General features: G+C 43.7%; 1 protein-coding gene across 25 annotated transcripts in view; it reads right to left on the bottom strand.

Moving 5' to 3' along the window:
• The window catches only part of RIOX2 (ribosomal oxygenase 2), a 30,456-nt gene extending 6,055 nt beyond the window's left edge, over positions 1 to 24,401 (bottom strand). The window contains exons 1-9 of one of the 25 annotated variants that reach the window (XR_012431754.1): positions 24,366 to 24,401; positions 23,575 to 23,684; positions 19,158 to 19,628; positions 13,568 to 13,687; positions 11,130 to 11,258; positions 6,488 to 6,591; positions 4,225 to 4,325; positions 2,861 to 2,963; positions 1,919 to 2,087 (exon numbers count right to left, since the gene is read on the bottom strand). Coding sequence is in view for 12 of the 25 variants with exons in the window: in XM_005548358.5 (XP_005548415.2) it covers positions 1,919 to 2,090; positions 2,861 to 2,963; positions 6,488 to 6,591; positions 11,130 to 11,258; positions 13,568 to 13,687; positions 19,158 to 19,628; positions 24,155 to 24,214 (1,159 nt within the window). In the remaining 13 variants the exon portion in view is untranslated. Of the gene's footprint in view, positions 1 to 1,666; positions 2,091 to 2,860; positions 2,964 to 4,224; positions 4,492 to 6,487; positions 6,592 to 11,129; positions 11,259 to 13,567; positions 13,688 to 19,157; positions 19,629 to 23,574; positions 23,685 to 23,898 lie in introns of those variants that run through there. The other 24 variants (XR_012431752.1, XR_012431746.1, XR_012431753.1 and 21 more) reach the window with 24 other exon arrangements.
• Between the last annotated feature and the right edge of the window lie 3,146 nt (positions 24,402 to 27,547).

Below are 27,547 nucleotides of genomic sequence, written 5' to 3'. Positions count from 1 at the left end.
TCCTATAAAAGCCATCTAATAAAGTCCACAGAAAAAAATTTTTTTTTTCCAAATTGGATTTAACTTAGTGGAACAATACAAAATAAAAACAGACTAGCCTTACAGGGTCATCTGCGTGGGGAAAGATTTGTGAGGGATCATCACTTTATTGAATATAATGGCTAAGGAAAACACTGAAGTAATCTGGGCCATAAGCTGGTGCATAAGCAAACTGTTCTGCTAAAGATTAAACCATGTGCTTGTAAAACATTTGCTATTTTGAATAGATACAATCAAAAACAAATTCTAAGCTTCCTCCAAAGACGATAATAAAAATGTATACAGAATCAGTGTTGGAAGGGACCTTATAGATTATCTCAGTGGTTCTCTCTTGGTCATAAATAAGAGTTTTATAAAAGTTAGTAAGAAATACTCTTTTCACTCAACCCTGAGAAAGAACAGTAGCCAAAAAGCTGGCCTGGCAGTCACAGCTAGGTCTTGGTGTTCCCCTGTTGAACACAGGCAGTTCCACAGAATGCTAACATCAGAGATCACTCTGTGACCGTGATAGGTGAAGACAAAACACCATCGCTCCATACATACTCATGTCTAAACTCAGGCAAGGCAAGAACGTATTCCAAACCACAACACTGACCAAACGTCCCCCTACTCTGGCTAATCAGTGACCACGTCTGCTTTACCACTGATAACTTCAGCCTCATACATCCCTCCTCCTACCTACCAGGTAACATTTAGGAGACTTAATCCTAGAATCCCTTCCATTTCCTGACAACATCCAATCCAGAGCAAAGCCCTGCTTCCTTGAACCCTCTCCAAAATCACCTTACACCTGAGTCCTATAAATCTTTTCTAACACCCTTTTACTGAGATGCCCTGCAGTCCCCAATGGTGTGTGGTCTTCCCACTGCACCAAGTCAATAAATCCAATTTGGTCTGAATTCAGGAGTATGTTCTTGGTGGTCTTTGCTATAGGACATTGACATCATCCATCTGGAAGTCATCAATGATATCATCCATCCAGAAGTATGTTATATCAACTGCAGGCTAAATCTGTCATAAATTAGGCACCTGTACCTTGGAGAAGGCTGACAATAATCTTGGACATTTCTTGAATCTCACTGGCTGATGGCACCCATTTTACCTATGCTATGATTTGGATGTTTGTGCCATCCAAATCTCATGTTCAAATTTGATCCCCAGTATGGAGGTGCAGCCTAAGGGGAGGTGTTTGGGTCACACTGCGGGGAGCAGATCCCTCATGAATAGATTAATTCCCTAGGGTCGGGGGCGGTGAGTGAGTTCTTGTTCCGTTAGTTCCCATGACAGCTGGTGTTAAAAAGAGCCTGGCATTTATCCTCGCTCTTGCTTCCTCTCTCACCATGTGTTCTGCAAATACCGGCTCCCTTTCTCCTTCCACTGTGAGTGGCCTGAGGTTTTCTCCAAATGCAGATACCAGCACCATGCTTCTTGTACAGCCTGCAGACCATGAGCCAAATAAACTTCTTTTCTATATAAATTACCCAGCCTCACGTATTCCTTTAAGCAACACAAACAAAGACAACCCATCCCTGACTTAATTCCAACAATATTATTTCAATGTTCAAATTTTTAAAACTTCCTGAAGACTATGAATACCAGAGTACCTATAAATATACATATTTCTCACCCAAAAGGACAGGGCTCTTATTTCCCATCAGGCTGGGATACAAGTTCTTTCCAAATGACTTCTAAGATGCAGGTTACTAAAGGTTGAGTGCAGCACATCTCGTCTGACCACATACACTAAGGATGGATGTAGGTCCACATTAACATGAAAGCACTTCAAACTTTCCATCTGTTCGAAGAGGCGCCTACCCAGAAAAACCGCAAACATCCTGCATTAGCCTCTGACCACCCAGAAGAAAACAGCAAGCTCCACCTGGTGTTGACAGCTCTGCCCCATCTCCCGCAGAGTAAGGGGGGAGTCTGTGCATAATAAAATCCTTCTTCATGTCTGAGGAAAGCAGTTCTTTGGTGCCCTCCAGCCGGTCTGCAAGTGTCCTCAGGAAGCCACTTAATCGTCTTGTTGCAACAGTTGTGGATTCCACCTGCTAGGAACACAGAAGTGAGTCCTGGCCCAGATGCCAGCAGAACTTACTGCCCAGCTCAGTCTCCACAGTAGACTGCAAAACTGCCAGCCACCCGGGACGAACATTAATCCATGTCATTCCAAAGGGGAAGGGACAACCTGAGCCACTAAGAATATCTCATCATTTCCTTATAAACACTGTTAATTCTAAGCTGCCTGTTGTTTGCAAAAAATTTTCAGAATTTGGTCTAGAAATAGAGATCCTTGAGAAAATGGTACAGTCTAAGCTCTGCCTTTTGGAAAGCAGGTCACTGTCCTAAGACGAATGCTTCAGACAGAGAAAGCAACCTTTGCTCAACTCAGCTCTAATCCACTCATCTCAAAACTAATCAAATAACACCCCGGTTTCAAAAGGTAATAAAAGAACAGGAGGCCAATGAATACACCGAGGCCAGGATCTCCAGTACAGTGAATCTCTCTTAACTAGTAATCTGATGTGTGCTAAATCTACAGTTCTCCTGGCCATATTATTCATTTACTCAACCAACATTTTCACACTGCCTGCTACTGCCACTGTGAAATAGAGAGCTGTCTGGACAACATCACAGTTCTCTGGATCACCACGTAACACACGGCACTCCACTCATTCTGCAAATCACCCAGCTCAGCAGTGCAGCACAGTAGACAAGCCTGGCTCATGTAGGAAGAAGTATCCTGGGCTCCTTAAGGTAGGACTTCAGCTGGCCTGGGCTGCAGCTACCATCTTTCATCCTAGCTGCCTTTACTCCTTACCAGGAGCAGCTGCCGGGGTATGCCGGCCCGTAATTCCACGTCTTCCTTTGCAGTATCAAATACAAGCCCCGAGATGGTATCCAAAAGGAAATCTCCCCATGAACTAGGATATGCACCAAGGGGGGGAAAAAAAAGCCAAAACAGTGAGCACAGACGAAATATACATAAAATAGTTATTGCTAGTAAAGCCAAAAGCTACAGATTGGATTATGGCTTCCCTGTCCAGGCATTTTGAGTTCCATTAATTGGACATTACTCAGCATGGAAATCTAAGACCTTCATCAACCACCCTGTGTCCTCCCTCCCCATTCCAGACGCTCACTTGCAAAATTAAAAGTGGGAAGCTAGGCTTCAATACTGATTTCTCTTAAAAGCTCTCAGAAAATCAACCATAGACTTCCATAAAACAGGAAGTTCAACAGACCAAATTTTTAACAAAAGTGTCTATGAGAGGAGATTTGTAGGAAATTTAAACAGTCATTATAGGACCTAAAACCAAATTTTATGTGCAATAAATACAACAGAAATTTGGGGTAACAGCAAGATCTCTGGATTGTGTAATTATTTGAACAGTTGTATGTTACATTTTCCTTGTCACTTACAGCAAGGGATGCTATTCCTGAATAAAATATCTACCATCAATAATTCCAAAACAATTATGTCTAGCAGTGGTTTTACCAGGGGATAGAAGCCAGTGACTAAAAATAACATCGAGGGACAAGCATCCCTATTCAATTACCTTTGCTTTCTCTGGGGTATCTGGTCCTAAGTGTGTGCCGGTGTAAGAAACGCACTCTGTGGGGATGCTCTCTTTAAACATTTCTTAGCAATTTAACATTTCCCTGTGTCACCAGCAGATTTCAAACTGCCGGAGAGTGGAAAATGGAAATTCACAGTATGACTTTTACTTCTCACTCAGTAAGCAAAATTAACACTGTTATGCTTCCCTCCCAGAAAAGTTGCAAAGGAGGACAAAAGCCACATGAGAGACAGTTTTCCCAAGACGTCTACTAGCTGGCAGCCTCACTGCTTTGTGACTTAATGTGATATCCAACCCTGCATCTTTCGTTGAGTCTCAACCTGGAGGGCGTATGCAGATCTCTCAGCACATAAAATATGTGCTTCCTTTGCAGGGTTTTGTAGGTGGAAGTCATACAGCAACAGTTCGTGGAGGAATTTAGTAGAAGTTAAATAGTGCTCTTCTAAGAATATTCGGAATAGACATGAGGACTTCGCACAATTTAGGAATATCTCTTGAAGGGTTCACTTTGGTAAAACCACCAAATCAACGACATACAGCAGACCCCCAAACACTCCAACAATGCTACCTTGAGAGGTGTTAGGAGGAGGGCCCAAATATTCACCTTTCCATGGTATCTGAAGGAGCATTAGGCTCAAAGCACAGGATCATTTCTGGGGAGCAATGGCCCGCAAGTCACATCTTCTCATTCTAGCTCCAGCATCACTGACCAAGACACAGGTCAAAATCCAGCCTGGACACATTGATCATGGTACCCACCCACAACCCTAGGCAGGCAACTTCTGTAACTTAGGAAGCTCTTCTCCAGCCCCAGCTGAATGAAGAAATGAATAGGACCCAGGGGCAGCCGGCCAGTTCTTCACTCTTGGGACTGGGAAACAGAGAGTGAGTCAGGTCCTTAGCAGAAGCAAAAGCTAATAGGATCAATGAGATAGAGGGAGGTCAGAGCACCAACTGGTGATGGCTTAATGTTATGAGTAAACAGAAGCTACAGAAGGAATAGAAGGGAGAAAACACCAGTTGCTAGAAAACCAGTTGGTAGCAGCAAGAGAAATGGAAAAGAGAATTACAGAAAGGGAGCAGCTGAGAAACATTAATGATGGGACACCAGCAGATGCACGATGTTCAAAGGGCCAAACTATGTGGTCCAGAACTGCTCTGAATCCAGAATGGACTTCTGATTCCAGCCTCTCCGTGGCCTGGCCCTTCTATAGTTTCTAGGACTCACTCCCTCAAGTGACTCTGTGCTTCTTGAGCTGGCTTTGGTGACTTTCTGTCCCTTAAGATGCAAGGAACCTACGTAGCCACAGTGATGAGGGCATTTTTCAAAATGGAAGCCTAATACAAGCTTGGGCTTTCTACTTGTGGGAAAGGTAGCACTACACTAGGGCCAGACCTCAGCTAGTTCCTCCAGTAAGTCTTTTAAATGTAGAGGTGAAATTCACACTGAAAAGTCTGATGAAGAAGCAGAGGTATGCTTACTAACTTGTTTTGCAAGTTCTGGCCTTGAAGGTAGGAGGGGACTTGCCATTCCTTGGACCTAGAATGTCCACTCCTACTCTGATCTGCTGACCCACCCCTACTTACTCATCCTTAAAGACTCACTCAGCACTGGTGTTATTTCTGAAGCCTTCTCTAACCCCCCTACTTAGCTAAATGCATTCCTCTAAGCTCCAAGAGTCTCCTCCGCAAACCTACAATAGAATTTATCACACCATCTCTTCTACAACCACTTCCAAAGTATAAGCTCTCTCAAAGTCCCTTCAATACAATCTTTGAATTCCCAGCAACAAACAATGTCTAGTACGTATCTGCTTAACACATTAACTCATGACTAGTACTTTTTTTTCCTGAGACAGAGACTTGCTCTGTCACCCAGGCTGGAGTGCAGTGGCGAGATTGGTTCACTGCAACCTCCACCTCCTGTGTTCAAGTGATTCTCCTGCCTCAACCTCCAGAGTAGCTGGGATTACAGGTGCACACCACCACACCTGGCTAATATTTGTTTTTTTTTTTTTTTTTTTTTTTTTTTAGTAGAGACGGGGTTTCACCATGTTGGCCAGGCTGGTCTCAAACTTCTGACCTCAAGCGATCCGCCCCCCTCGGCCTCCCAAAGTGCTGGGATTACAGGAGTGAGCCACCATGCCTGGCCATGATTAGTATTTTAAATATGATTTGGGCCAGCAAGGTTGCTGCTTTTTGGATATAACTCACATAGCACTGCCACCCAGTGAGGAGGTACTAGCTGAAATGAAACAGGATTTTAATTGGAACTGCTGTCAGCACATGCACTTTAGTTCCTGCTGTTCCAGACTGCCTGTCCGACTTTAACTTCATGGACTGTAAAAAGAGAACCCCTCAAAAGAGATCTAGAGATTTCAATGGGTACAGAGTTTCTGTTGGAATAAAAATGTTTTAGAAACGAACAGTGGTGATGGTTGCACAAGAGTGTGACTGTAATTAATGTCAAACTATATATGCTTTAAAATGGTTCAAAATGATATATTTTATGTTCTATATATTTTATACTAAAAATAAAAAGAGAGAGTACGAGCCCAGCCTGGCGTCACTAACACACTGATGTACTCACAGCTCGTTTCTTTCTTTCCAAACTATAGGACTCTCTTATTTGGGCAACGCCCCATGTCCTACATAGAGTCAGGTTCATGATGTCCCCAGGGGCAAGTCCAGAGGGGCCAGTCACATACATGGGACATCAAAGGAATGTGGAAGTCAGCAAAGGACACAGAAACCCCGGGGTCTGCACAGGAGGTAGGGGCCAACTCCCTCATGTCCCTCCCGAACATGGCTGCTGTGGCCAGGACTCGGCGCTGTCCTAGCGTGCGCAGCCGGGAGGCCGTGTTTACTTGTTCTGGTAGGTGCTGATGGTCACGTGAGTCGAGTGGGCCAGCCCCGCAGGAGTATCCGCTTGATGAATGGTTCCTCTGGGAAAGTACAACAAATCACCCGGCTAAAGGAAGCAATAGGAAAGGGGAGAGAAGTTAATAAGTATTCCTCTCAGTCCTCTTTATTTCAGGGAGATAAATGGGGGCTTTGAGTCTCAGTTCGCCATTTGAGAAACCGCGACCTCAAGACGCAGTCGATACGCTGGGCTCATGTCATGTGCAGCTAGTCTAGCTTCTCTGTGTCCGTGAGCCTGTCACTGTTAACCACAATCCACGAGGGGCTCTCAGTGCCTGAGGAACTATCTTTTCATTCTCAAGCTGAGACTAGACTCACCTGAGAGTACCCTGTCCTGATATAGGGATCAAGGATAGTAACACCCTGTGCCTGGGAAGCCTGCTTCCTCCCTCTTGCATGCTTCAGTGGTTAACAGTAGGAGCTTTAATTTAGAGTCACATAGACACTGCCACTTACTGGCTGATGATCTGGCAATTACCTGCCCAAAGTCTCAGTTTCTTTATCTGTAAAATGGAGGTTCATAGCCCCAAAACTTACAGGATTATTCTGAGGGTTAGAGGTGCTGCTTCCAAGCTCTTAGGGCCATGATGGGCATGTGATTGGATGACATGATCTTATCTGCCAGTTTCCCACTTCCTGATAATTTTTGAGTACTCCCAGGCGCAGGGTCTGTATCTTACCCTCTTGTCTTTCTCAGAGCCTACCCTAGCAAAGCACCTAGCACTCAACACAGGCTCAATGAATGTTGGGATGAATTGAAAAACTATACAATCCTTATTTGAACTGAAAAATCAGATGTAATCAAAGATTCATCATTTTCCCAGGCAGCTGAGCCTCCCTCACCCTATTCCAAGTGAATGGACCAAAACCTTCTCCCCACATTACTCCTGCCCTGAGCTACCTCCTTCCTAATCCCACTCAGGCCGAAACATTCCATACAGCAGCTACCTACAGAGAAAAGAGGGAATCTGGAGGGCAGCTCATCTTCTCTCTGCAACTACAAGAGTCAGTCTAGTGCAATGGTTAAGACCATGAGCCCTGGAGAAAGAGCTCAAGAAATACGAGCTTTAAGCAACAGGAATATATCATGATGTATATTCATAAGAGCTATCTTGGTTGCAAATTTTCCCTGAATGACAACAAACTGACAGTACTTCAAGTAAATGCTTTACTGATAATTATAACTATCGTTCACTGAGTGTCTCTGTGCCAGCCCGAGTGAGACTCTTATGTATACAGTCACACGTCACTTAACAATGGGGTTATGTTCTGAGAAAAGTGGTTTGTCACTGTGCAAACATCAAAGTGTACTTACAGATCTAGGTAGTATAGGGTACTACCAAGATTACATGGTGCAGCCTACTGCTCCTAGGCTCCAAACCTATACAGCACGTGACTGTACTGAATACTGTAGAAAACTGTAACACAATGATGTTTGTGTACTTAAACATATCTAAATGTGGACAAGTAAAAATACAGTATAAACAATAAAACATGGTACATCTACATACTCTGGGCGAGCCCATCAGTGATGGTAAGTGAATGGGAGAACCCAGGACCCCACTGTACACTTTTATACGACTAGCAAAGAAGTAGGGTTGTTTACAGCAGCATCACCACAAACACGTGAGTAATGCTTCACACTACAACATTTTACAACGGCTACAGTAACACTAGGTGATAGGAATTTTTCAGCTTCATTATAACCTCATGGGACAACTGTCACATATGTCTGTTGTTGACTAAAACGTCAAGTGGCACATGACTGTATATTTCATTGATTTCATACACATTTGCCCCACCCTCCTGGCTGGAAAAGGCAAGTAAACATCCTCCCCCCCCGTCTCCTGAAGGAATGCAGTACAGCAACCCCAGAGAAACCCCTTTTGGGCTCCGGACCTCCAGAAACATAAGATAATGAATTTATGTTGTTTTAAACCACTGATTTAGTGGTAATTTGACAAGAAGCAACAGGAAAACAAGACAGACGTACAGATATTGCCTCTAAAGATTTTTTTTTTTTTTTTTGAGACGGAGTTTCGCTCTTGTTGCCCAGGCTGGAGTGCGATGGCACAATCTCAGTCACTGCAACTTCCGCCTCCTGGGTTCAAGTGATTCTCCTGCCTCAGCCTCCTGAGTAGCTGGGATTACAGGCATGAGCCACCACGCCCAGCTAATTTTGTATTTTCAGTAGAGACGGGGTTTCTCCATGTTGGCAGGCTGGTCTCGATCTCCTGACCTCAGGTGATCACCTGCCTCGGCCTCCCAAAGTGCTGGGATTACAGGCGTGAGCCACCGCGCCCCACCTAAAGATTTTTATTGTAAAGGAGGCAGCAAAATAAAATTTTTCAATCCTCATAGCCTACAAGGTAAATATCATGATCTCCATTTTAATAAAGAGGAAACTGAGATTTGGATAAATAACTTGACCAAGGACATACAGCTAATAAGTGAGAGCAGCTGAATTCAAACTCAGATCTGTCAGATCCCTGAGCCACAGAGCGGTGTTTCCATCACAGGGGTGCTCTCATCCTGGGAGTCTGGGTCTGCAGATGAACCACACAGGCTGCCACTGGTGTAGGGGCAAGCAGCAGATAAGGGCTCCAAGATCCCCACCGTCACCCTCTCATGCCCATCCCTCAACCACAGCCACTCAGCCTATTTCATCTTTGGGCATTGACACAAGGTTTCGCCTGAAGAGGCCCACTGGTTAAAAGCTCAAATGTGGATGGGATGCGGTGGCGGGGCGTGGCGGCTCACGCCTGTAATCCCAGCACTTTGGGAGGCTGAGGCAGGTGGATCACCAGGTCAGGAGTTTGAGACCAGCCTGGCCAACATGGTGAAATCCTGTCTCTACTAAAGATACAAAAAATTAACCGGGCGTGGTGGCGGGCACCTGTAATCCCAGCTAGTCAGGAGGCTGAGGCAGGAGAATCACTTGAATCTGGGAAGCGGAGGTTGCAGTGAGCCAAAATTGCGCTATTGCCCTCCAGCCTGGGTGACAGGGCGAGACTCTGTCTAAAAAATATAAAAAATAAAAAAAAAAAACCTCACATGCACATACACATACACAGTTGAACAACACTGCACAACATGGTCTTTCTCCGTCCAGGAGACTCAGGGCATCTCTTACTGGACTCTGTTCACTGCGTGTTTAATGGGCATAGCAACAATACAAAGAATCCACACCCTTTACACTTAAAGGCCACTATGAAGCCTGACCTTCTCGGGCAGAGCAAGTAGCCAGGTCATTAGCCTGAGTAACTTAGCCCTGACCTCCAGACTATTGATGGCTTAGTCTTTAAAGATAACCAACCACGAATCTATGTAAACATGGTGCAACAAAAGCAGAAGCTGGCAAACTCTGTGAAGAGCCAAATGGAAAGACAGTACATGTTTTTGGTTTGTGGGCCACGTGATCTCTGTGACAACTAGTCCGCTCTGCTGGTGCTGAGTGAACACAGTACGTTAAGGAATGGGTGTGGCTGTGTTCCAATAAACTCTTTACAAAAACGGGCAGTAGGCCAGATTTTCTGGCCCATGGGCTACAGTTTGATGACCACTGACTGAAAGCATTAAAAACCCAGTAAGATTACCTTTACTGTTGTTTATTTATTGAAGTATCCTATAATATAGGCACCCATCCTAAAAAGCAAGATTGTTTCCCTTCGTTACTGGGAGGTAGGGAAGGATCTTGAAATCAAGAAACACACAAGGCACTGAGTAAGAAACAGACTAATTATAACTTCGAGACACAAGAAAAACAATAAGTATATGCAAATGTGTCAGGTTGGCAGAATCTTTGGAATGGTTTAAAATGACTATTGTTTTAATGCTAAAGGAAATTAAGTTACATGTTTTTAAGAAAGAGTATAAAGTTGAATCATGGAACCACTATCCCCGTAACATTCTTTCCCTCAACAACCTCTCCTGCTAGGGACTGGCTACGTTCAGTTCCCTTCGATGTTAACTGCTCAAAGACAGATTTTCTCAGCAGTAAGATGCCAAGGAACCTGCACGTGATCAAGCCACCCGAATCCCCGGAGAAAGAATCCTCAAGAGCTTTCCTGATTACTACTGTTCTGGTAACTGTATGCAGGGGCTACAGAGATAGTGTGCCATAAAACCAGGATGAAAATGAGTCACACCGGAATTTTAGCAACAAAAAAAAACTAAGGGATCCCTGGCTATCCTCTGTCTAAGCAACTTCCAGCCCTGTGCTGACCACTGTCTTAGATGTGGAGAAGCTGACCAAGGCCAGAGCTTCCATTTTTCCTTTAGAGCAGTAAATGGTTCACTGAATTCTCTTTCTTCCTGTTGAACTTGAACTGCACATGAAGACAGGTTATTTGGGAAATGAACTTAATACTTCCTTAACTCAAGTCTCCAAGCGCAAACCACCAAGACTCTTTCAGAAATTGCATGTGCTGGCTGATGGCAATGACAGTCACCCTGCCCTGAGACCCAGGGCTACATTCCCATGGGGACCAGCACACGAACTCTAAACCTTGAGCCTGAACTTGTCTTAGCAACAGAGAAAACCACAATGGCTCCAACAATGAGGTGCCCACAATGGTCATCACATACCTTCAGCATGAACTCATGCACCGGCCTGCCGATCCTTTCCTCGGCCTCCACGCTGTATTCTCGTGCGAGGGGCACAGTGGGGTGGTAGAGGCGCCAGTGTTTCTCTCCCTCCAGCTGCAGGATGAAAACCTAGAGACCCACAAGGCCCAGGAGCATCAGAGAGCTTCCTGACAAGTCACACACAAAGTGCTTCCAGAATATTAGCCCTCTAAGGGTTTAGACAAATATATAGGTGAACCTTTAACAACATAGGTTTTTTTGTTTGTTTGTTTTGTTTTTTTCTGTTAGAGACAGTCTCACTCTGCTGGCCAGGCTGGAGTGCAGTGTCACAATTTGGGGTGTTGCTTTGTTGCCCCAGGCTGGTCTTGAACTCCTGGCTTTAAACAATCCTCCCGCCTTGGCCTCCCAAAGCGATTACAGGCGTGAGCCACTGCACCTGGCTTGACGGTATGGGGATGAACCGTGCAGGTGTGCTTATATGCTGATTTTTTTCAATAAATATATTGGAAAATTTGGGGGAGATTTGCAACAACTTGAAAAACATGAAAAATATCAAAAGAATTAAGAATTTCATAAATGCATCCAATATAAAAACATATAGATATTAGTCTATCATCTACTACCATAACATATTCACAAATCTATTACGAAAGGTTAAAATTTATCAAAACTTACCCATACAAATACTTCCAGACCATACATGTCACCATTTGCAGTCAAGAAAGGTAAACGAACTTAAAGATGCAATATGGAATAGCTGAATAAAATTAACTTTAGTACATATTGTACTACTGTAATAATTTTGTACTACCTCCTGTTGCTATTGCCATGAGCTCAAGTGTGATGCTAATTATCTCCACATGAACCGTTCCTCTCTCCAGTGAATTGTGTATCACAGTAAAAAGTGATCTCTCAACAGTTCTTGTGTATTTTTCATCATGTTGAGTGCAACACCTTAAGCCTTGAATAATACCATGGGACCCATATGAAGTGCCACTATGACTACTCCAAGTACTCCTGAGAAGCAGAAAAAAGTTGTAACATTACAAGAAAAAGTTGAATTGCTTGATGTGTACTGTAGACTAAGGCCTGCAGCTGTGGCTGCCCACAGTTTCAGATGGACAATTTAGCTTGTAAACAAATGATGTAAACTCACAGTATTGATACAGTACTAGAAATATATTTTCTCTTTCTTCCAATTTTCTTAACAACTTTTCTCCAGATTACTTTATTGAAGAATAAAGTATACAACACATATAACATACAAAGTAAGTGTTAACCAATGTATGCTATCAGTAAGATATCTAGGCAATGGTAGGCTACTAGTAGTTAAATTTTGGGGGAGTCAAAAGTTACAAGCGGATTTCGGACTGCACCAGGTGTTGGCAGCACTAACCCCCACTCTGCTCAAGGGTCAACGGTACAAGTTTCCGATAAAAAATAAAAATGAAACATGAGAAATGCATGTCATTCCACAGCTAAACGGAAGTTGCCACTACTGGGTTTTATTTTTAAAAACAGGGAATCATGAATCCTGACACTTGATATTCATTCTTTTCACTTTCTTAGAGCCTCGCTGAGTTCTTTATATTCCACTATCTCATTCCTTTAAATCTTCTATCAGACAGCTGAAAGCCCATAATCTCTGATGGAAAAGCCAAGCTTCAGATATTACTGAAGGTCTAAATCCTGAATGTTGAAAGGGCCTGGGCAGACAGGAAAAGTTAGCATTTTTTATTCTTTAATCAGTCAAAGATATTTTAATATTCTATTAAAAACCTTAAAAATAACATTTTGGGAAAATGTATTGATGTCAAATTGCTACCACAGGAGAAAAAGAGGACGTTTTACTAATAACTCTGTGTTTACACCTTATATGAGGACAAAAATAAAACTATGGAATACATAAGCCAAAGAGTTAAATTTGTTTGGCAGCCACGTCAGAGTGAAATCAACACTTGTCAAGATGCCAATACTTAAGTGAAACCATGACCCTCATTCAAGCTGCCCCAAGATTTTCACAAATGGAAAATATATACATATTTTTGGCAGCTACTGAAAAAGAAAAAATGAAAGCAGATGAAGGATTGTGACCTCACCTTATTAAAGACCGTACTTTGTGAAATTAAAGGAAAAGCCAAGCACACCTTTCTGTAGATAAATTCAATAAATACTTGTTTCAAAGGAATGTGTGGCTCTTTAAATTGGTAAGGTTGGAAACAATCTCTTCCTTTGAGACAGAATGGGAAACCAGTTTAGTGGGATTTACTTTGGCCCAACATTTTGATGAAATCAATATCTCCAGACACTGCACAGAAAGAGTGAATACAGACCTAAGAGCCTTAGAGAATAATGTGAACTCACCCTGACAACTCTACTAAACCAGGCTCTCAACAACTCGTTCTTCCCAGCATGGAGCAATTTTCTCCCTCTCTTACCTCGACATCATCATAATGGGGCGGTAGGCCCTGAGATCCTGCGGGAGTTATGTACACATTCGAGCCAACCAAGGAGCCAAAGTAACATTCCAGCTTCTCCTGGATCCTCCAAAGCTCATCCTTTACAAAAGAGGAAAAAAAAAGGGTCCGGGGGTGGGGGCGGTGAAAAATGTATTAGAAATAAGAGTAAGAGCATGCTCTTGTTCACTTAGGAAGTCTTTACTGCGCAACTATTATATACCAGACACTGGGAATTATGCAATGATACAGCCAATACCCATGGCCTCAAAAATCTTCCATTCCAGTGCAGAAACACCATGCAACAGATGTGAACAGATAAAGGGGAGACTGACAAGGTGGGCAACTGGGAGTCCGGAAGGCTTTTAAGCAAGGAAGGACACAATCCAATTTACATTTTTGAAAGCTCACCCTGGTTACTGTGTGAAGAATGCACTGTAGAAAAGAGTGGAAGTCAGAGAGACTAGTGAGGAAGCTTCTCAGGCAGCAGCTCACGCGGGAAGTGACTGGGGTGGTAAGAAAGGCATGGAGGGAAATAGAAGAGTGGGATGCACTCTAGAAGCAGGACAGACAGGACTTGCTGACAGACTCAATGTAGAGGGGAGGAGTTAAAAAAAATACTCCTGGGTTTTTGACGTGGGCAATCAGTTCCCCTTTCCATGTAATGAGATGCAAAAAACTTACAAAAAAACAAGTTCTCAGGACAAAAAAAAAAAAGAGTTTTAGATTAGGAATGTTAAGTTTGGGATGCTAAGACCCCCCACATGGAGATGCTTTAAGTCGGTCTGAAGTTCTGGGAGAAACGAAGGACTGTAGATTTACACTTGGGAATTGCCTACACAAACCAGATATTTAAAGCAATGGGAACAGAAATGATCACATAGGAAGAAGGTACAGACAGAGAAGGAATAACAGGCTGGGTAATGTTCCCTCTCTCTACTATCAACTCTTTAGAGCAGACATCAGACTGAGGGGCCTAGCGATGGGCCATATATTCCCATGAGAGAGAAAGAAGTCTGATTTTACCAAGGCTGACGAGAACAGAGGAGGGGGCAATTAGGCCATGTAGATATTAGCACTTCCTATGTGCCAGGCACTGTCTCCAAGTGCTTTACACATATTAATTATGCAACCCTCACAATAACCCTGCCTCATAAAGACAGTACTACCATTACTTTCAGTTTAGAGAGGGTACTATCATTATCTTCAGTTTACAGACAAGGAAACTGAGGCATGAGAACATGCAACTAGTAAACGATGGAGCCAGGATTCAAATTCAGGCAGCATGGCTCCAGAGTCCATACCCTTCAGATAATTTAAGAAAAGACAAATCACACAGGACACTAAAGAGACTAAAGTTTTAAACATATGAATGTACGGTGCCTGGCACACAGACTGCATGACAACATATTTGAATATTTGCTGAGCAAACCAATGACCACAGCTTGGGAGTCCCTTCTACCACAGGAGTGAAAAAGAATCCACTGTATTAAAAACATCCACTGGGAAGAACTGGGTCAATACGAAAAAAGACTTTTTTAAGACACAGTCTGCTCTGTCACCCAGGCTGAAGTGCAGTGGTGTGCTCACAATCACAGTTCACTGCAGCCTCGACATCCCAGACTTAAATGATCCTCACATCTCAGCCTCCCAAGTAGCTGGGACTGCAGGTGCATGCCACTTTGCCCGGCTAATTTTTTTCTTTTTTTTTTTTTCTTTTTGTAGAGATGATGGTCTCACTTTGCTGCCCAGACTGGTATCAAACTCTTGGATTCAAGTTATCCTCCTACTCTGGCCTCCCAAAGTGCTAGGATTACAGATATGAGCCATGGACTTAGCCAAGGACATCTTTATACAGACCACTGGGCCTCTCTATTTATAGATCTCAGAGTTTCTACTTAACACAGAAAAAATAATTTAATATCATCTGAATAGCTCCAAAGAGTTAACAGAGCTCCAAAAGGGCCTAATTTATTTCAGGGAAAGGCCAACAGGACCTGGTTCTGCAATTATTTTTATATAGTAACTGGAACCACTAGAAAACCAGGGCTTTTCTCTCTCTCTCTCTCTCTCTGACGGCATGAGAGGTCTTTCAGAACTGTGTAGGTGATTGTATGGTTCCCAACCCAACTCTCAGGGTCTGTAACTGATGAATATGTCTCTTTTCTTCTTAAAGGTTACTGAAAATGCTATCAATGGCACCATTTTTCTATTTCACCAGGACCTTTAGCCCCTGAATCTGCCAACCGTGGCCTACTAGAAGAGATCTGGAGCCAAACCACCTCGGTTCAAGTTATAATTACAAGCAAGGTGACTTCAGTTGTTTATCTTTAAGATAACGATATTACCAGTCCCACTCAAACACTGTGGTGAACAGCATAAAACAACTTATCACAAATCCTATTTAAATTGCAAAGCAGTATACAAGCGATATTGCTTTACTAACATTGACTCAAGCACAAACAAGGCTCCTGAAACCTGTCTTCTCCTTTACCACAGGACTCGATATCCGGCGAGTCCAAGGAGGAACTAGAACAATGAAAGGGAGAAGCCGGAAGTCTCTCTCTTGGCTGGCTGTGACCTCCTCTCTCCACTGACCTACCCCTCAGAATCCAAACTCAAGGCCATGGCTAAAATAGAAGTCCGCGTATATGCCTAAAGAAAGGCAAAAGCAAACATACAAAAAGCCCCACTAAATTTCAATTTACATCTTTCAAAGTATGGTAGGAAAATGCCTTAAATTTGAAGTCAGAAACCCTTATCAGCTTGGAATAGCTATGGAAAGGTCACATCTGTGAACTCGTTTTTTCACACAGAAAATGGAGTCCACAGCCAGGTGCAGTGGCTCATGCCTATAATCCCAGCATTTTGGGAGGCCAAGGCAGGTGGATCACAAGGTCAGCAGTTCGAGGCCAGCCTGGCCAACATGCTGAAACCCCATCTCTACTAAAAAAAAAAAAAAAAAAAAAAAACCAGCCAGGTGTGGTGGCATGCACCTGTAATCCCAGCCACTCAGAAGGCTGAGGCAGGAGAATTGCTTGAACCCAGGAGGCGGAGATTGCAATGAGCCGAGATTGCGCCACTGCACTCCAGCCTGGGTGACAGGGCAAGACTCTGTCTCAAAAAAAAAAAAAGAGAAAGAGAAAAAAAGAAAATGGAACAAAAGCTGCCCTATTTCAAATGCCTGTTAGAAAGTTCAAAAGTTTAAATATATGAAATTACTTGGTAAACTCTAGTCTGCTAAGCAAAATGCAAATAATTGTGATAATTCCTCTCACCAGGACTTTTAATATATGGATTACCGAAAGCAAGTGCAAACAACTTATTATGGCTCCCTGGTTGCCCCCTTACTCATTTTTAAACTAACTATACTAATAAGCTGTGCACAGTCTGAGACCCAATAAACAAAGGGTGGCATGTTCACTCTAACAGTCTCTCAACCTGGCCAGGGATAAACTGCTTCTAGACTTCCTCTATTCTGATGTTAATAAGCCCATTACTAAAGAAACACACACAATGCCAAACCACCTCATAATATAGTACTTAGAATCCAGACTCTAGTGGAAGAGAGTGAGCTCCTATGGCTTACAGGTCTCTCCAGTATGGGTGGTAGAAAGAGATTGAAAAAAAAAAAGGCGCAGCACAGTAGCTCATGCCTGTAATCCCAGCACTTTGGGAGGCTGAGGTGGGTGGATCACCTGAGGGCAGAAGTTCAAGACCAGCCTGGCCAACATGGTGAAACCCTGTCTCTACTAAAAACACAAAAATTAGCCGGGCATGGTGGTGTGTGCCTGTAATCCCAGCTACTAGGTGGGCTGAGGCAGAAGGATCACTTGAACCTGGGAGGCGGAGCTTGCAGTGAGCCGAGATCATGCCACTGCACTCCAGCCTGGGCAACAGAGCGAGACTCAGCCTGAAAAAAAAAAAAAAAAAAAGGCACATCCTAGTCTGGCCTGAGGGCTGAATTTGGGCTGAGAAAGCTCATCTTTCCTGCTTTAAGAAACTTAGCCAGAGCCTAGTCAACAAGGCAAAAGAAACAGGTTGTTGGACACTGGAATCCCAGACGAGGAATGTGCAGGGCTTTAGTGGATGAGCAGAGAAAAGTCCTCGGGGGAGATGATTCTAAAGTAGAGAAATGACAGCCACAGTGGATACCACACATATGCCAAACATCACCTCTCTGCTGGTCTATGACCGAAGTACACGCAATCAAATTCACTGAATTCATTTAGGTTTATAGAGTTTTCAGGTTTCTAAACACCACTCTTAAAAGCGCTACTTCTAGTCAAGGACTAGCTCAGCGAGAGGCATTTTATTGATGGTGTCCATATTTTCTGAATTCAAATCATAACTTGGTCTGACAAATGATTTGTAAATTCTTTTTGAGTGCCTAGGCCACAAGGTTAGCATTTCAGGGACATTTCAACTTCGTATGATTGCTTGAGATGGAATAGCTGGAATCAGGACTTGTCTTGAATCTAAGAGTACTCATACTTCATACAGAGTATGAATAGGTTCAAGATCTTTTAGACAAGAAAGAAAGAGAGGGGTATTCACCAGATGAAGGCCAGTGGGATGTAACAAGCCACCTCAAGTTAAATCACTGGAAACACTATTGGTAACTGACAACAGAGCCTCAGAAACCATCAATAAAGCCAGAATTCATTGCTCTCAATATGGAACCTCACAAACCCCGCTCTTTCTCCTCCCATGTTGCCATTTTGACTTAACGGAGGGTCACAGAAGGGGGTTTCTGAATGGGGATAAAAGTTTATCTAAAATCCAGACAGCCCCTCACCTGTTCTGGGCCATCTGTCATGAGATGAGATACAGATCTCAAACCTTGAGGAAAACAAGTTAGCTCATACTAAATCTGCATTTTATAAATGTAGAAACCGAGCATAGAGGAGGCAAATTATTTCCCAAACGTCAATCCCTGATATAGAAAAAAAGTTAAAAATTTGCCAGTCCTCTGCATTTGCAAAGCAAAGATTTCCTCCATCTATGAAGCCTTACCAGAAGCAGTTCCAGGACCCTGTACCTCAATGTCACCCATTCGGGTGTCATTAAGGGTGGAGTCTCTTTATCGAACTTGCATCTAGCATGTGATCTGGTCATAGCTCTGAAGCCTCTATTTAGACGCAGGCAGTAAAGGGAGGCAACTTCGGGAAAAAATGATCACCTTGATGCTATCATGCCTTAAATTACGGCGATGTGACAAACCAAATAGAAATGTCTATCATACAGAAAAACATAAACTGGCTCACAGGACATACTCCTGCAGTTGTACTGCCACTTTAATGACTTTACAAACTTGCAGTATAGTTTTTGCAGCTCGATGATACCCAACAATGTCTGCCCTGAGTTGCTGGAGTTTCTAACAGTTTAGCCAAAACCTAACACATAATCTTAACCCTAGTTAGAATGCATTTAGACCAAAGAGGTGCTACCCCTTCTCAAACTGGCAGGAAGCTAACCATCATCAAACTAGGTATTCACCCTTGAGCTGTTATGTGGCCAAATGTGAGTACTTTAAAATGTATGAGGATTCTGCAATGAGGAAACTGGTTACCTTAAATCTCTGAGGTTGGTGAAACTGAATCGTTGCCCTTTTCTGATCCAAATCTTTTCTCAGCTGAAGAAAGTGTGCTTTGCCATCTTTATTTAAAACCTTCTTCTTCCCACTGACACACCGGCAGACGTTCACGTCTCTTCCATAGTACATTCCCCGGCTGCACAGGCTCTTCAGATCTGTCAGCTTGAACAGGGACCCATAGTATGTGGCCAGTGCGGGGTCATCTCTACGAATGAGAAGGGGCTTCTGCTCCCAGAATTCCTTGAAAAAAGTCTCTGTCTTGATGGGCGAGATTAAACTTTCAAAGAGACTACTGGGACTGTCAAAGTTTAAAGCTGAAGGCCCCCCAGCTGCTTCTACCTTCATCTGCTTACAGGGAACCGGCCCCTCTTCCTTCCCACTCCCTGCAGGCTTTGCTTTCTTTGGCATCGTTCTGTCTTCAAGACAAAGCAATAAAGAAAGGCAAACCTACCAAAAGAACAAAACACACATGGTTAGGTGCCAGGATTGGTGTTAGTGGATCGTACACACGCAACTGAACGACCATTACACCTTCATGAGAACTCTCATAGGTCAAAGCTACTTCCCCCAGGAGAGGAGACAGCCTTAAGCCAATGTCGTTTCTTCTAAGATATGATTCAGCCTCAACCACCACTCAGATGACATATTCATCTAAAGAAGAACGTGTTTTTCTTTTACACAAGCACTATGTCATGGTATTATTTATTAGGCAGTATAATTATCCCAAATAAACCTATTCAACTGTCTCAGCAGTTCCTACTCATAGGTTCAGCCTGTGGTCCTTGACACAGCAAAGTCAAATATCTTGGATTTGGCTCCCATCAGCATCAGGGCCCACATCTAATTAGATGTACTCTGAGTTACAAACATTCGACTAGAGAACAATTAACAGCCGCCCACTTCCAGGTGCTCCTCACCGCAGCACCACCCCAACTGTTGCGCAGGCCAATCAATGCACCCTGGACCCACAGTGTCTCCTGGTGGCTGGAGCAGGCCACTGCCTTCTCCTGTCTCCACTAACCACCTGAACCTCCTCACTTCCAACTCTGAGCTTATTCCTGAAAACTGCCACTTTTATCAAAAACTCTTCATTTAAAGAAACAAATAAAGCCCCTAAAGGCTGAAAAGTGAACGTTAAAAGTAGTTACATCTAAAGTCTTGAAAAAACTATAACTTTTTAACTGAAGATGTTAAATAATACCAATATCATTAACCCCTAACACAGCACTTCTCCAACTTTAATGTGCACACAGATCACCTGAGCATCTCAACAAAATGCAGGAGATGATTCACTAGCTCCAGGTGGAGCCTGAGATTCTACAGTTCCAACAGGCTCCCAGGTGATGCTTCTGCTGCTGACACTGCTGAGTAGCAGAAGCCACTCAGCCAAGCCTTGCAAAGCTCCTTCAGAACTGCCTCCAAACCACAACTATTGATACTTAAAGGCTAGGTCTCCCTCATCTGTTTCCAAGAACTGTAATTCAAATTATTTAAATTTCCTGAGACTGCAAAATTCTATCTTAAAGTCCTTTCCCCCTGGGAAGAGACTCCATTGCTTTCAGCAGATTCTTAAAGGATTCCCATCTCCCGACAAGGTTAAGAACCACTGTGCTTATAAAAAGCAAAATTTCTCAGAGACTTGTTATTTATACATGGTAGAGTTTCCTACTTTGGTGAGTTATCAGAATTGCAAGAATACTGCTCTCTGCTCTTTTGTCATTAGAACTAAGCAGTATTTCAGCTACACTGTAGACTAAGTGGAATTAATGTTTTCGCTTGGGAAGTAAGCATCCTGGAACGATGTGTTGCATACTGTGTGATGTGTTGCGACTTATGAAAGAACCTTTAGAATGAAACCCAGATGTAAACTGAACAGATTAAGAAAGGAAATGTCAAAATATAAAACCCTCTAAACAGCTCAGTTCCTTCAAAAGGCCAAGTGCTTTTGATAAGGAAACGCAGGACATGGTGGAAAACGAATACAAATGGATACTAAAATCCTACAGAAGAGGGGTAAAGCTTTAAGCTTAGGGGAAAAAAAATAAACTTTAGTGTTTAGGATATGTGGTCAGTAAGACACATTTTCTGAAAATGTTTCCTTTCAGTGAAACAGACTAGCTAGAATTCTCAAGGAAAGAACTAAGGCTTCGGGAAGGCACAGCATAGCTAGTACATGGAACTCTCCAGTGATGTAGAAATAAAGAGATACAAAAATGGATTCGGCAAGGGGTACTGCTTATGCAGAAGAGGTTCCATAGCAGGCCTGACTGCTATCCTTTGAAACTGCAGCTTGTGGCCGACGTCTGAGAACTTAAGATTTTGGGAGAGTTTCCACCACCATTAACTGATAGGAGTGGTTCACCATGCCTAAAACGTACAATCATGGTTTATACCAACACCTGCTTTCCTCTAGGAGTCTGGAAATGTTGGTATGTGCCAGGCAGGGGTGGCCTAAGTGACCAGCCCCCAGTAAAAGCCCTGGGCACCGCGTCTCTAACAAGCTTCTCTGGTTGGCAACATTTCACAAGTGTTGACACAACTAGCTGCTGCAGCAACTGAGCGCAGCCGGTGTGGCCGCTCGAAGACCCTTGGAGTCTTGTACTTGGTCTCCCCAGAACTTCACCCATGTGCCTCTTCCCTTTGCTGACTGTGCTTGGCATCCTTTCCCTGTAATAAATCAGCCAAGTCCTCCTAGCAAATTGCTGAACTAAGAATGGTCTTGGGGACCACACACATTGCTCACGTTTAATTTTTAAAAACCTAGATGGGCTTATTAGGTTTGTATTACTAAAGGCACCCTATACAGTAATTTTATATTCAGCCACACATCTCTTATCGCTCACAATTGTTCCGTTTAAAATTTAAGGGGAGAGAGCAGCAGGAAGATGCAAACGAAAAGCTTGTTTTCTTTAAGCATAATATATGAATACAGTATAAGCACATTCACCAGAAAGTGTGGCTAAACAAGAATGCAAAACACTTATGCCGAAAAAAATCACTTCAAAGAATCTTTCCCATCTACAATCACTAACAAAATATACCCCAATACTGTGTAACAAATGCTTTCCTTAGAATATACATTTCACTACCCATACTGCAAAAGTTACATCATTTGTTTCTCTATGTTCATGTTGAAATGATTTGAGGCTCAGTTAATTGGAGCCTAAGCTTAGAGGTTTCTGGGCAAATACACTATTTCTCTGATTCTCACACTACTCATACTGTAAGACAACCATTCCTTTTAACAGCTTTCTAGAGCAGAGGGGAGAATAGATGAAGCATCCTACCACATTAAACATATGAAAGTCTTAAGGTACGTATCACAATTTCGGGAACAGCAAAAAGTAAAACACATTATCTTAGAATCCAATACTATGGTAATTAAAGAAGACAATGCTTTGTCTAGAATAGTACAGCCAACACAATCTTGCCCATAAGCCTCAGAGACCACCCCAATAGGAGTAAATATTTCTATAAAATCACAGAAAAGTTTTTGAAGAGCAATGGTTTTCCATTTGAGTTGACTGTAAGCATTAAATGTAAAAAGACTAAAAGATTTACGGTTCATACTTTGGTGACTACCCCACAGATAAACCCTATAAGAAAATCAATGTTGACAACCATACTCTAGGTAACAGATAGAGAGTCACTATATTTTAAAGGTACCGTAAACTCCTTTCCCATATTTGAGGACATGAAGACGTGAGGAAGCTCTTGAAGGAAAGGATTTGTATATCCCCAGAAACAAGCAAAGTGTGGTACATAGGAGGTCCTCAAGAAATGTTTGCTGAATTTTTCACGTTTTCATCTTTTGTCTGTATACAATTTTGGAGACAAATCACAAAGGCCTTACACAAAACAGTTACGGAAAAAACAGATGGTTTGTGCAGAGGGGATTATTTTTCCGATGGCAGCTGTCACTTCAGGATTCAACAGTATCGTAAAAGCTAAAAGGCACTTTAGACATCAGTAGTTACTACTAAAGCGGGGGAGGGAAGTATAAGTTTCCACATCCCCTGGGCACTGTTTTACCGAATATAGTTCAGAGTTACCAGCAAGGTTGTTAGCATGCAAATTTCTGGGTCCCTTATCAAGCCCACTGGATTGCCACTTCTGACGGCTGCGGCCCAGAAATCTGCATCAACATAATACGCTCTCTAGATGAATTTTCGGTCCACTAATGGAGGACAACAGTCAAACGCAGCTCAGTTAAACACACACGGCTGTCAGAAATTATATATTGTTTGTAACAAGGTTGCCCAGACCTAAAACATTTATTTTTGGCTCAGAGACATGTTAATCAATCCAGAGGGAAAACTGGTTCTCCTATTGACCTAAAGGGGTGATCAGTAGCTATTTTTTAGTTTGATTTTAGAGAGGAAACGGACTATACCTCAATGTATTTTGGTGACCTTGATGTTACAAAGCTTGATGTCCTGGAGGCAAAAACCAGCACCAGCAGAAGAAGCTGGGTCAATCAGGTTCCTCCGCTCAAAGATGAGCCTAGTGATATGAAACCCGAGACACCAGATTTACAGCTAACAAGTGGTAAAATCAGATCCTCTTCCTCCCAGTCTATCCTTCCTGAAAACAGTGAATAACCTGGTCTCAGTAACCTGTTGGACAACCCAGCTGTCGGCCAATCGCTGTGGAATTATTTGCTGGTAAATGAATTGGAAGCCTATGATGTAATGCAGCTGCCCTTCTCCCCACACACCTGAACTTCAGGTTTCCCAGCTATAGAGCGTGTCTCTTAGGCCCGACCTGACGCCTGGCGGCGCAGCCCACGTGGAGGCCGCGCTCACACAGGCAGTTCTGCCACCAGCGGGCGGAAGCCGGCACCACCCTCCTTGCCAAACCTCCAAACTTTCTGCGCGCTCGTAACCCGGGTCGCGACCATTAGCAGGGCACTTGTGCGACTCTCTGTGCCCAAGGCTTCCGCGACCATACCCCTAGATCCGGGCTGCACCCACCCTGCCTCGGTCTCCGGGGAGGTGGGGCGCCTGGGCGCGCGTCCCAGGTCCGGCAACCATAAAGCCTGCCACCGAGGCTTCCCGCCGACCGGCAGGTCTCCCACACCCGCACCCGGGCCCAGGTGCCTAAAGCAGCAGCGCGCGCCCCGCGGGATCCGGCACGACCAGGCGTGCCCCGGCGCTGGGCTGCCAGCGAGAGCGCCCCACTCACCCGGCACGGCCTGTTGCGCGCGGCCGCGAGCCCACTGCGCGACGGCGCGGCGGCTGGAGGCGGGGCGGCGTGGGCACGCTCCGGGCGGTGCTCCAGCCCCCGCCCCGCCACGCCGGCCAGCCAGTGGTGGGAGCCCCGGGGCCTGGCTACCCCGCGGTGTTCCGTGTTCACGCCCGGGCGTTTCTTTAGTCCATAAGGAAGGAGATAAATGATAAATGGACTTTTTTTTTCTCTTTTTTTTTTTTTTTTTTTTTTTTTTTTTTTTTTTTGGTATGTGAGACAAGGTCTCACTCTCCCCAGGCTAGAGTGCAGTAGTGCGCTCTTGACTCACTGCAACCTCCACCTCCCGGGCTCAGGCGATCCTCCTGCCTCGGCCTCCCAAAGTGCTACATTATAGGTGTGAGCCACCCACCCGACTCTCTTTTTTTTTCTTTTAACTTGGGGCGGGAGGAGGGGTTTGGGGGAGCGTTTTGCTGCAACCCCGCTCCTTTTATGAATAGAGAAACAGGCCTGAAGAGGGAATACCAGCTGTGCAAGTTTAGGGAGTTGGTGGTTCGGATTCTCCCATGGCTTTCTTATGGGCTACACAATGCTGATTTGTACAAGCCGAGTGTCATTTAATCATCTCGCTCCGGGAGAGAGAATCAATCCTGGTTTTAAAAGATAGTGGAAATTCTTTGCGACTATGGCTATAGAAACAAAGAAGAATTGCAGTTATTTGAGTCCTTTCGGCCTAACACTCCCTGCTTTGGAACATTTGGATCCGGTCGGGAGGCACAAATGAGTGGGCAGGGAAATGAGTGGCGGGCCTGTGCCTTTCTTTGCTCTGTAGACAGCCAGAGGACCCAGAGGAAGTCGATATTTCACTCTGTCAAGGTAACTGAGACCAGTGGCTGCTTCTAATGGTCAAGTGGCACATGAGCAGATGGGAACAAAGTACACCCTTGTCTAACATTTGTCTAAAACTAACAATAATAGCAAGTCTTGAATTGAGTTCTTCCTGGCTGTAAGGCACCACGCTGGGCGTTTCAAATACTCCTCACTTCATCCTCACCACAACCTTGCAATTACCTCCATTTTACAGTTGAGGAAACTGAGTCAGGAGAGGTTAACTAACTTGCACAAGGTCACACAGCTAGGAAGATGCAGAAACAAGATTACAGCCAAATCAGTCAGTCAACTGCTGGTCTTTTTCACGTTTTACTAACACTTGTGTAACTAGTAAGTTTCTTGGCAGGTTCCAGTTGGAAAAACTCAAGGGTAACATCAAATTTAGCCCTTACAGGAAAAAAAAAAAAAAAATAGCCAACAACAAAAATCACTAGTTGATATGATATTGGTAATGTCCTTTGCTCTTTATTTTGACTGCAGAGTATCTACTCAAGATAATATAGAATAATATTGCTGTTCCTGGGATTCAGATAAAGGTAAATTCTCATACGTCCACCAGTCGGAAAAACAGTACTGTTGTAGAAAAAAGTTACAATGTCAACATAAAATACCATTTTCTCAGCATATAAAATGGCCCTAGGATGTCTAACAGAACAAAAGTACATATTGAAGTCAACTCTGTGGGGGGAAATCATACATCTTGTGTAGGAGTTCCTCTAAGGCAAAATTAGTCTATCAGTATGTTCTCTCTGATTTTTTTCATTATAATTCCGATTTCTTAGCATAGCAAGCAAAAAAGTCATGATAGTTCCATCTTCAGACCTAAACAGTGCCTATCATGCCTGTGAAGAAAAGGAGGAGAGGCCGGGTGTGGTGGCTCACGCCTGTAATCCCAGCACTTTGGGAGGCTACGTGGGTGGATCACCTGAGGTCAGGAGTTCAAGACCACCCTGGCCAACATGGTGAAAACCTGTCTCTAACATAAATACAAAAACATCATCCAGGCGTGGTGGTGCCCGCCTGTAATCCCAGCTACTCAGGAGGCTGAGGCAGGAGAATTGCTTGAACCAGGGAGGTGGGGGTTGCAGTGAGCTGAGATTGCGCCACTGCACTCCAGCCTGGGCAACAAGAGCAAAACTCTGTTTCAGAAAAGAAAAAGAGAAAGAAACTTAGTTTGTGCTTGGGTGACAAGAGCAAAATTCTGTCAGAAGGAAGAAAGGAAGGAAGGGAGGGAGGGAGGGAGGGAGGTGAGGAAGTAAGGGTGGGGTGGGATGGGATGGGAGTGGAGAATGGCTTGCAACCTTGCCTGAGAGGAGGAAGAGGAGGTGAGGAAGTAAGGGTGGGGTGGGATGGGAGTGGAGAATGGTCTGCAACCTTGCCTGGGAGGCTTCTAGAATATGTGGCCTTCCTAAATGTATTGTTTCTGGGTTTGTTTGTTTGTTTGTTTGTTTGTTTTGGAAAAGTTCTTCCGGAGAACAGGATGCAGACTGCTATCCAGTTCCCACCAGAGGTTCATTTAAGTCAGTTATTTTGTTTCTGTAATTAATTTTCTCATGAAAACAATGCTGTAGATGGCAGCTCTCAAGATCTGCCGGGAAAAGACTTTAGAAGCCTCCAGATTTCTGAATCAATGGACTAGCGCTCCTCTTCTGGATCTGGGGAACAAGATGCCAAGGAGACAGGAGAAAGGAGAGAATTCCCTTCATGTCTTGGTCATAAATCCAGAAACAGACTTGTCCATGAGCCTTATAAAATAAGTTACATTTCGGAAGAGGTGCTTGATGCTCAAACCCTCTGGGTTGCTTTGTTAAAAGACTCTTTTAGAGCCAAGTTTGGCTTCCACTTCTGTGGTCTCTTAGGCTCTTCTTCCTGTAGAGCTTTTGGTTTTTAGCCACCTCACTGTGGCTCTGCACCTGTCCAGCCTGGGCATCAGGCTGCCAAAGTTCCTCCCTGTCCTACTCCCACCTCCAGTCACAATGATGCTGGGTGCAAAAAACAATCTAAAAATGGTAGTGTGTAAATGTACTTTTTATGGTTATTAGATCTAACTCTGGAGGGGCCAGGTATATGAATTTGGAAAACTCTTTTTGCTAACATTCACTTTCCTCATTTATAAAGTAAGATTGCACCAGATGTACTGTGATATCCCTACTGGCACTCAACTTCCATAAGCTTACGGGTCCGTGCTCAAATTTTCAAAAGGCATTAGAAGAAAAATCAGTCTGATTGGAATTACCTTCAGTCTATAAACACTGAAGAACTTATAAAATGATTAATATCTGTATGCTTGT

The sequence above is a fragment of the Macaca fascicularis genome, chromosome 2 (genome assembly GCF_037993035.2).
Source record: "Macaca fascicularis isolate 582-1 chromosome 2, T2T-MFA8v1.1".
Lineage (NCBI taxonomy): Eukaryota > Metazoa > Chordata > Mammalia > Primates > Cercopithecidae > Macaca > Macaca fascicularis.
This window is presented reverse-complemented; position numbering and strand designations above follow the sequence as displayed.